The following is a 10,222-nucleotide window of genomic DNA, read 5'->3' as shown; positions in this document are numbered from 1 at the left end:
CCCATTTTATGGCCTGGGAAAGCAGCAGAGGATGGCTCAAGTTTGTGTGCCCCTGCTCCTACGTAGGAGACCCAGAAGCAGCTTCGGCCTCCTGGCTTTGGACCAGCCCAGTCCCAGCAATTGGGGCTTTAGGAGAATAAACCAGGAGATGGAAGAAATCTCTCCCCCCACCTCTCCCTCTCCTAGTAACTCTTTCAAATAGTTAAACAAGTCTTTAAAAGCAAGTATGGCTCTCGGTCACGAATCATGTAGTGAACCCATCCCAAGCTTTGTGGGACCCCGAGTCTCCCCCACTCCTCCTCACACAGCAGGTGGGTTTGGAGAGTTCTGTAGGTAACATGATGTGCTGATACTGATGCTCATTGAAGTTCTTATCCAAGTAAGAACTACTTGTGAGCCATCCTGCCATCGTGCAGCAGACAGGGAGGGACTAGAGTGGAGAGTAGCCACAGGCACAGCAGGTCCCCTGTTAGATCACATCACTGTTTCTATTGACCACTGTCTTCAACCCATGAGTTTTTTTTTTTTAAGATTTATTTTTTATTTTATTTATTGGAAAGGCGGATATACAGAGAGGAGAGACAGAGAGGAAGATCTTCCGTCCAATGATTCACTCCCCAAGTGAGCGCAACGGCCAATCTATGCCGATCCGAAGCCAGGAGCCTCTTCCGGGTCTCCCACACAGGTGCAGGGTCCCAAGGCTTTGGGCCGTCCTCGACTGCTTTCCCAGGCCACAGGCAGGGAGCTGGAAGGGAAGCGGGGCTGCTGGGATAGAACCGGCCCCCATATGGGATCCCGGGCGTGCAAGGTGAGGACCTTAACCACTGCGCCACCACGCCGGGCCCCATGAGTTGTTTTAAAAGTGTTTCTTTCCAAATACCTAGGCAATTGTTATGTTTTCTAGCTTAATTGCAGTGACTATGTATATACCTTATTTTGATCCTTTAAAATGTGTTCACTTGGGGCCAGCAAGATGACTCAACTGTCTGATTCTCTACCTCCAAGCATTGGCATCCCATATGGGAGCTGGTTCATGTCCCAGATGCTCCACTTCCCACACAGCTCCCTGCTTGTGGCCTGGGAAAGCAGTCAAGGACAGCCCAAAGCCTTGGGACCCTGCACCCGTGTGGGAGACCTGGAAAAAAGTTCCTGGCTCCTGACTTCGGATCGACTTGTCTCTGACTGTTGCAGACATTTAGGGAGCAAACCAGCAGATGGAAGATCTTTGTCTTTCCTCTCTGAATATCTGCCTTTCCAATAACAATAAATCTTAAAAATATATATATGTTGGTTTACAGTCCAAAAAATGGTCATTTTTCTGTGCTTTGTTTCCCTGAGAACATGCACCTGCATTAACTACTTCTGAATTTCACATGAAGGACTCATTTAATCAGGCTCTTCTACCCCTAGGCCCTTGAACTTGGGCTCACCTCTGAGGTTGAACAAGAACTAGGATGAAGATTTGCACCCTTAGGAGTTGATCCCAAGAATCTGGTGACCACAGATAATGATTTCCGGTTACACTGCCTTCATTACACTCTTTGGCCCATTTGTCTTTCTTTTCTTTTTAAAGATGTATTAATTTTGATTCGAAAGGCAGATCAGATTTATGGAAAAAAGAGAGACAGAAAAATCTTCCATCTGCTATTCCACTCCTCAGGTGGCACCAGCAGTTAGCTGGAGCTGAGCCAATCTGAAGCCAGGAGCCAGAAGCTTCTTCCAAGTTTCCTATATGTGTGCAGGGTCCCAAAATTTTGGTCATTTGCCTTCTGTGGGTGAAAAAGGAAGACCTTTCTGTTCATTATAATTGCATGTTTACTCCTAGTAATATCCCTTTCTTTAAAATTTATTATCAAGTACAGAAGATTTTTGGTTTGTGTGTGACATCATAAATTATTTTACTGGCCAATTTTTAGTATCCACATTCTAGATTTCTGTTGGAAATTATGTTTAAAAAGAAACAACTGAGAAGAAGACAGAGTACTGCTCTTGGACTCTAGTTTTCTCCCACAAATGCCCAAAATAGACAGGGCCGGGCCAGGCCATGCTAAAGCTGGGAGCCTGGAACACGGCTAGCTGCACCAAGACTCCTGCCTCCTGCCCAGGTCGACATCAGGAAACTGGAGTCAGGAGCTAGAGCTGAACTCAGACTTGAGCACTCAGATGCAAGATGTAGGTCTCTGCAGCAGTGGCCTCACTGCCAAGTCAAACACCTGCTCCTGGAGTTCCTGCAGTCATCTCAGTAGCCTCGGTGCACACAGCAGAACTGGTGTACACAAAGCATAAAATGAACATTTTAAGAATTAAAAACTGCTAAGATTACATTTGTCTAGTATGCTTCTATATATCCCTGAATCCGTCCATGCTTTCTTAGTCATTGTATAGCCTTATGGTAAGTCTTGACACCCAAGGTTGGCAAGTCATTTCTTCATCTCTGCTTCCTCCTCTTTATTTTTTTTAAAGATTTATTTATTTTTACTTGAAATGGATATTTATATAGAGAGAAGATACACAGAAAGAAAAATCTTTGGAACATTGGTTCACCAGCTGATCCAAAGCTGGGAGCCAGAAGCCTCCTCCAAGCATCCCATGTGGGTGCAGGGACCCAAGAACCTGGGCCATCCTCTATGCTTTCCCAGGACACAAGCAGGGAGCTAGATGAGCAGTGGAACAGCCAGGCCACAAATCACTACCCATATGGTATACCGGCTCTTATAAATGGAGGTTGGCCTATTGAGCTGTACACTGGCCCCTGTAATCTCTTCTCGTAGATCTTTGTAGTTCCTTTTTAAAAAAATCAGCTTATCAAACAATTAGGAAATTAGAAAAACAGAAGGGCCAGCACATACTGTATTCAGATTTACTGAATAATTTCAGCTTCTTTTTTTGCACAGCTGTTTTTGGCTCAGCTTCCCCCAGTGGAGAAGCAGGTAGCCGACCCTAATGATGAAGGGTCATCCCCAATTTGCCCATCCTGACCCTCAACTGTCCACCTCAAATGCCAGTGAGTGCCCAGCCCTGTGTCGGACACAGAAAGCCTTCAGGGAAGAAGTAACTGTGCCTGGAAACATCTTTCTAGGGACACCAATGCACAGGGCCAGGAGATGATGTCACCTCAGCCACTTCCCTGATAGGAACAGTTGGGGAGCAGACACCAGCAGAGCCAGAGCCATTTGAGGCTTTCATAGTAAATCCCAAATACTGAACTAGAGTGTTTAATGTTCTGAGAACAAAGCTTGGCTTCCCAGGATGAAGCCACCGCACTCTGCATTTTCCCTGGATGGTTCTACAAGAATACCTACATCAGGACGCAGTGCCCTAGAAACCTGCATTCAGGTAGGTGTCACCATTCTGTGTAGTGGTCCTGGACAGCAGTTCAGCTCAGTCTTTCTGTAGATTAAGTCAGCAGCACACAGATGTGAGGGCTGCAGAGCATGGACCACAGGTCTCCTCTGCAGGGCTGGGCACCCTCATTGCCTTGGCTGGGACTGTGACCTGTGCCTCTTTGAGACCAGACCTCACAAAGACAGCACATCACAGGAGCGGGACCATCTGTGGAGCAGCCCAGTGTGGTTGCAGGAGTCCTTGGAAGCCTGAGTCTGGCAGGAGGACAAACAGCCTGGGCGGTTGTGAGAAGCAGGTAAGCAGCATCTGGGCCAGCCATCTTATCCTTCTGGGATGAAGGGCCGGATCAGCTCTGGATTCAACAGTGACTCCTCAAGAGGCCGGTCCACATGGAATTCATGGACATGAGGAGGCCCTGGGTGGGCCTTGGGGGCAGGTCCCCCTGGGCGCTGAGGAATGGGCAGCTCGGATGGGTGGGCAGGCAGAGGAGCTGTGAAGAAGTACTGATGCAGGAGGGCCTGGGGAAAGCAAGAGGGAACAGCAGAAGGAAAATCATCATTGCCTTGTCCCCAGCCTCAGGCCAAGGGCCATGGGCTGACCCATGCATTCAGCTGATGCAGCAAAGCTTTCCTGAGAATATACTACGTCTCAAACATCATTCCAGAGACTGAGCACACACAGGTGATGAAGACAGACAAAAACCCTGCCTTGTGGGCATAGATAAGAAAGGGGGAGGGGAAAAGCAAGAGAAAGAAAAGGATCAGTGTTAGGGAGCAGAGAACGGAAGGGGGTGACAGGAACTCAAAGAGAGGTGGCAGGTGGCACAGTAGTGAGGGCCTCCTACAAGACAGTGAGCAAAAGGTCTGAGTCCTTGGGACAAAGGCAGGTGTGATGGAGAGTGCTCTGCGCCAGGAGCAGATGTGCAGAAACCCCAGGGAAGGTCAGAATCCTTCCTGGGGCTGGAAAGGGGTGAAAAAAAGAGTGGGCAGGGTCCAGATGTGACTGCATCTAAGCCTGCAATTCCTGTGGGTCAGGAGAAGGACCCTGGCTTTCCCTGCAAGTGAAAGCCACAGGAGGGCCCAGCCGAGGACAGCTGTCACCTGCTCTGCTTGGACAAGATCACTTTACCTGTCAGGTGGGAAAAGAAGAAATGGGACAAGAAGAGATGCAGATTCTGGAAGGCAGCTGAGCAATAGTGGAGACACAGGAGGCATGCACAAACACAGGCTTTTGGTGCCAAAAATGGAGAGAAGAGGTGAGGAAGTGAGGTAGCAGCCTACAGGAGCATACGTGCCTGGGACCTAGACCCCAACAACTACCCACTCACCATTCCCCACCTTCTAGCCACAACCAGCCTTGCTGGGCCCTCCCACGAAGCTGCTGCTTAGGATTCCTCTCTTAAGCAAACACCGCCTCCATACTTGAAACTGTCCTGTCTGGAAGCCTGCCTTGGCCCTGCCCCGCACCTGAGGCTCCCACCACGATCCTGTGACTAGCAGGCTGCATGGAAGCCCGGGGTACTGATCTGCTATTCACCGACTGTGTAGGGCCCAGGATAATGCCAGACCACTGGCCTCCAGCCTACCTGGGAGGCCGCGATGCGCTGGCGAGGAGGGTATAGCAGGAAACGACCCAGCAAGTCCAAGGCCTGAGGAGAAGCATCGGGCAGCACCTCCTCCAGGGGCACGGGTGCTTGCTCCTTGAAGGAGATCTTGTTGTAGTCGGGCAGCTCTGTAATCTCCTGGGAGGTGAAAAGGGGGAAGCGTGTGAGAATACACTCTCCTCTCACTGCTCAACAAGGCCAGGCCTCAGTCACTGTTCTCCCATTCACATGCCCCCATCTAGCTAGCTGGGATGCAGTGTGTGCTAGGTGGGGAGGACAGAGACAGGAACCGACAATGGACCAGCACAGTGGTACCATCTGGTCAAGGGCAACTGGAGTCATGAGAGAGAAGGTACAGGGAAGGGGAGCAGCTACTTGCTGCTGCTGCTGCTGGAGCAAACCTGTCCCCACAACCCCCCCACCACGGGCCCCGGCAAACCGGCCAGACTTGAGGGCTGGGGGTGCCCAAGATGCGAAGCACACAGCAAAGCTGTTCGATGTCATTCTCGCCCGGGAAGAGCGGGGACCCGTTCAGCAGCTCCCCCATGATGCAGCCTACGGCCCTGTGGACACAGAACCCCAAAGAGCTCACAGCCTTACACCATGGGACAGACCTCCCACATCAGCTCCAGCACCTCACACCGGGGGTTCATGTCTAGAGGTGCAGACTTCCAAACAATCAAAGACTTGAACCCTTGAACACACAGCAAACCCCCAACAGCCTGCAGTCCCTTGTTGCTCTCAGACACACGGCTCTTCCTCCCCCAGCTCTGGGGTAACTCTGCAAAACAGCCCCAAATCTCAGACTCTGAGATACCACAACCATCTTCTCCCCAGAAAGGCTCAGAGACTTCCCACCCTAGGACACAGCTTTTCAGGAGAGATGAGCAAAATCATCCTAGTGTCACAGTGCTGCACACACCCACTGCACCCCTGCCCCAGGCCACAGGCTGCCACCCCAGAACCTCCTTCCTCCCACCTCACCCCAAGCTGCTCTAAAAACCTAACAAGGGCAGATCCCCACCCTAACCAGGCAAGCTGGAGCTCACACCACAGAGGGTCATGGCCAGGTTGCCCCCTTGCGTGGCATGGGAGTCTCACCACAGGTCGACGCCCTGGTCATACTGGCGGGCACCATACAGGAGCTCAGGTGCTCGGTACCACCTGGGGGAGAGTTACGGGTCATGATTGGGCCACTGGTTGGATAGGAGGCATCCCACCTCTCCTGTGCCCACACACAATATCAGCATGCCTTCCCCTGCAGGAGGCCAAGGGATCCGCTGCCCACTACCTGGTGGCCACCTGGTGTGTGTACAGGCGGCTGCCATCTGGGGAGAAGACTCTGGCCAGGCCAAAGTCTGCTATCTTGAGCTGGCCTGAGGCACTGATGAGAAGGTTGGCAGGCTTCAGGTCCTGGAGGTATAAGAGGAGATATACATCCCTTCACATTGCCCACAGGGCTTGAGAGATGATGTCAGCCAGGTCCCCTAAAACCCTCAGTCTCCCTCCAACTGCACACAGAAGGACTGGCCCACTCCAGCCCATACAGGGACTGACCCGATGCACAATGTTGTTGGCATGGCAGAAGGCGACACCCTTGAGCAGCATCTGCAGGTAGCTCTTGACCTGCGCGGGAGCCAGCGGCCTCTGGGCATGGCGTACCACCTCAGCCAGATCTGACAGCATGAACTCAAAGGCCAGCACGAAGCCCGCACCATGCGGGAACACAGCCTTCAGCTGCACCACCTGCAGGCAGGGACAGTCACATAGGACCTGGATTCAGAACCAGGATGTTGGAGGTCCAGCACAAAGCCCACGCCACGTGGGAACATAGGGCCAGCATGAAGTCTGCGCCATGCAGGAACACGGCCTTCAGCTGTACCACCTGCAGGCAGGGCTGATGACGCAGGACCCAGACTCAGAACCAGGATGTTGGGGGTCATGCTGGTTCTGTTCTCCTGAAACAAGACATGACACTGAAGGTCATTTAATGGCAGTATCTGGGTCCCTAACCCAGCCCACAACACAACACAGACTTCCTGTTTCATTGACAGCCATAATGTCAACAACAGGAAAGGGTACTGGGACTCACACCTTCACAGTGCTGGCATACATCCTGGGGTCACCAGTGTCGGAAGGGCTGACTGTCACACACCAGCGAGTTAGGCAAATGGGAACGAATATACTCATTAGTGTGCTAAATAGTTAATAAACAAACCAAGAGGATATGTTCATGGCTGATCAATACAAGACAGACATATGAAGGTAATTCCAAAAGTTTATGCAAAATGGAATTTTAAAAACTTTCACAACAAAAAAGAATTTTGAAATCTATAGTTTTTTCACAATGAGTAGTTTTTCACCAAACTCTCTGAAGACCTCTTCTACGAGAAGGTGGTGTAGTTTTTCCAAGTAGAAAAAGTGATTCCTTATTTCCCTAGGGCAGGGGCAGGGAAGGACTTCTCCGAGCTGGTTATGCGCAAACCTGGGCAAAAGTGCCAGGCGGTAGAAGTACAGGCATGGTGGGCACAGGAGGCTGAAGGACATGAGTTCACAGAGCTTGCTTGGGGAAGGGATGAGTCTGCTCTGTTCTCTTCTTGGAAAGTGGAGCAGCAAAGCCAGCTAGGGACAGGCACAGAGTGGAGGTACCCTAGATGTGAAGGGAAGCCACTGTGGCTCGGTAAGCGGGGAAAGGAGGAGGAATCAATCTGCTTTGACAGAGCTCTCTGAACTGTGGCCTTGGCAGCAGTGCGGGGGATGCTGCAGTCTTTCTGCTGAGTGGCAAAAGCGATCCAGCCAGGTACAAATCTAGAGTATTTTTTAAAGATTATTTCATATGAAAGTCAGAGTTACAAAGAGAGAGGGAGAGATAGATTATCTACCCACTGGGTCACTCCTCAGATGGCTGCAAAAGTAGGGTTGATCCAGGCCAAAACCAGAAGCCAGGAGCTTCCTCCAGGTCTCCTACATGGGTAGAAGGGGCCCAAACACATGCCATGCTCTACTGCTTTTCCCAGGCCATGAGCAGGGAGCTGATCACAAGAGGAAGAGCAGGGACTCCAACCAGCACCTGTACGGGATGCTGGCATTGCAGATAACAGCTTTACCTGCTGTGCCACCATGCCAGCCCCTGAAATACGCTGTGTAGAACCTTCAGGACCACTGACCACTGCACATTGACCACCTCTGTCCTTATGGAGCTCTTTCCTCCTACCCCAGTAAGGGCTGTCCAGAAGTTATTTTATTTTCCCTCAAGATTAAAATGACTTTATCACCATTTTCCTGGTAGTACACAGCCATTTTACACAGCAAATCATGTGCACATTCAGCACACAAAATTATATCAGAAAGAAAAGGCACACTGCCTGCACTCCATCTTGGAGTATACTCTACCAGTGTACCCTGGCAGACTTCACAGTAAGAGGCACACACATACACATACACACACTAATATGGGTAAGAGTTTTCACACAAAACCGGTACGATACAGAAAGCTTGTCATCCCATGTAAACTGGACATCTGCAGGAGACACGGATGCAAGTCAAATGGCGTGTGCTTAACTCTGCACCATCACCCGTCACGGACATGAGCTCCGTACTCCAGCGGGAATAAAACCTGACTACACAGGGTGTGAGGAGCGCCTCTCAGTGCCATAACACTTCCCAGTAAGTTATCACAGCACAAATCAGATTCTGGTACCCTCGTCACCTCCTCTACTTGGCACACAGAAGGTTCTGGAAACTGGGTTGGGCCAGCTCCTCCCCAGGCCACCAGAACACACCGAAGGAAGAGCGAACCACCTTCAACCAGCAGCTGAGGAATGCGAAGCTGGCGGTGACTGAGCCCTGAGACTCTGAAACCCGCCGTGTCCAGCAACGATGGTGTAAAAGAACCCACACGGCCAGCCGAACACAGGCGGAGCCCAACAAGTGCTTTCCCCTGACCCTCAGAAATCACTGAACAGAGAACAAAAAAGCTGGTAAATAAATGACAGCATGAAAATCCAGAGACTCAGTGAGTGAGGAAACTGATCAATAAAGATGAAGAAGCAGGAATAAAGCAGCAAACGAATGAGCAGAGTGAGGAGGGGGCAGGGCGTTTGAATGGGGGTGGATCAGTGTGAGTGAGATGGGCCAATGCCATTACCCAGGACCCCCCCACACACCCTCCAAGCTGGCCCCCACTCACATGCTGATTGTCCTCGATCTCCTGCAAAGCCTTGATCTCCCGCAGCGCCTGGTTGGGGATGCCATCCTCCAGCCGTCGCAGTGCCACCTTCTTGAGGGCAACTATCTCCCCAGTCTGCACAGGAAAGAGCCAGTCTGACCCCGAGATGGAAACAAACAGGGAAGGGGGCAGGACGAGAGAGAGGCGGCAGCCCAGCAGCAGAGTGGCAGCTGAGTAAGAGGGAACCAGAGAGGAGCCGCGCCCACCACCAGCGGTCCTGCACACGGGTCAATCCCACCACCGCGATCTGAGCCGCACGGGGACCAGGCTCACCTCTACGTGCTTGGCCTTGAAGACGATGCCATGGGCTCCCTCGCCAATGCGGCCTAGAATGCAGTACTGGTCCATGGGGCGCCCAGGCTCTCCGCCTAGCCCACCGCTCGCAGACGGACGCGGTCGCCTGGCAACCCCGGGGTGGGACCAGCGAAGTGTGGGCGCGCGGCGCAGCACACGACCGCGCACCCAAGCTGCCTCGGTCGGGGACAGTGGTTCTCAGCCAGCGCGCCTTTCTTACGTCTCCGCTGCCACGCAGCAGTGGCGTTAACTCCACAGAGGTCACCCACGCGCGGACAGCTTCCCGGCGGCGCCGTTTCACCGAGCAATGGCTGCCGGACCGGGGTCACCTGACGAGGGCGAGGCGGGGCCACGCGCTCGGGGCGGGCTGCCAGGCGAGGAGGCGGGACAGGCAGCTCACCCTGCAGGGCCGAAGCTGCCCACCCTTAGGGAGGGTGCCCATTTCCGCAGCAGGGCCCCAGCACCTGTGATGAAGGCAGGGGAGCCCGGGGTGCGTCCTGGAGAGGTTTAGAGCTGAATCCACAGCTTTTAAAGAATTTCTGAAAGATGCGCAACCTTACCCACAATAAAACAAAGGAAAAATGGATCTACAGTTTCCCCGACTCATCAAGTGGAATATCATGTGCAAATTGAATAAGGAATGCTTTTTTTTTTTTTTTCTGTCCAGGGTTGGGCTAAGCAAAAGAGGCAAGGTGCAGAGCACCACCAACTGCGCAAACTAAAGCACAGAAGAACCCTTGTTGGTGTGCATC

General features: G+C 52.1%; 1 protein-coding gene across 5 annotated transcripts; it reads right to left on the bottom strand.

The window, feature by feature from the left end:
• Nucleotides 1-3,199: 3,199 nt before the first annotated feature.
• Nucleotides 3,200-9,785, bottom strand: CDK20 (cyclin dependent kinase 20). 5 transcript variants are annotated; one of them, XM_040963141.1, is made up of 8 exons: nt 9,450-9,785; nt 9,138-9,251; nt 6,506-6,694; nt 6,240-6,361; nt 6,050-6,112; nt 5,388-5,511; nt 4,931-5,086; nt 3,200-3,863 (listed from the first exon to the last, which is right to left on the bottom strand). In XM_040963141.1, exons 1-8 carry the CDS (start codon nt 9,522-9,524, stop codon nt 3,666-3,668), a joined length of 1,041 nt encoding a protein of 346 aa, XP_040819075.1. In that variant the 5' UTR covers nt 9,525-9,785; the 3' UTR covers nt 3,200-3,665. The 5 variants fall into 5 exon arrangements, with proteins under 5 accessions (XP_040819075.1, XP_040819077.1, XP_040819078.1 ...); XM_040963143.1 differs by lacking the exon at nt 6,050-6,112 and having other exon boundaries at nt 9,138-9,271; nt 9,446-9,785; XM_040963144.1 differs by lacking the exon at nt 6,050-6,112.
• Nucleotides 9,786-10,222: the final 437 nt, after the last annotated feature.

Source organism: Ochotona curzoniae, unplaced genomic scaffold, assembly GCF_017591425.1.
Source record: "Ochotona curzoniae isolate NIBS_2020 unplaced genomic scaffold, NIBS_Ocur_1.0 scaffold_3208, whole genome shotgun sequence".
Classification (NCBI taxonomy): Eukaryota; Metazoa; Chordata; class Mammalia; order Lagomorpha; family Ochotonidae; genus Ochotona; species Ochotona curzoniae.
Note: the sequence above shows the minus strand (reverse complement) of the source record. Positions and strands in the feature narration are given on the sequence as shown.

Coding starts and splice junctions, on each gene's coding strand:
- CDK20 (XM_040963141.1), bottom strand. CDS start 9,524: ATGGACCAGTACTGCATTCTAGGCCGCATTGGCGAGGGAGCCCATGGC. Junction 6,362..6,505: donor CCAACAACATTGTGCATCGG/GTCAGTCCCTGT, acceptor TTATACCTCCAG/GACCTGAAGCCTGCCAACCT. Junction 5,087..5,387: donor CCAGCCCTCAAGTCTGGCCG/GTTTGCCGGGGC, acceptor TTCACCTCCCAG/GAGATTACAGAGCTGCCCGA.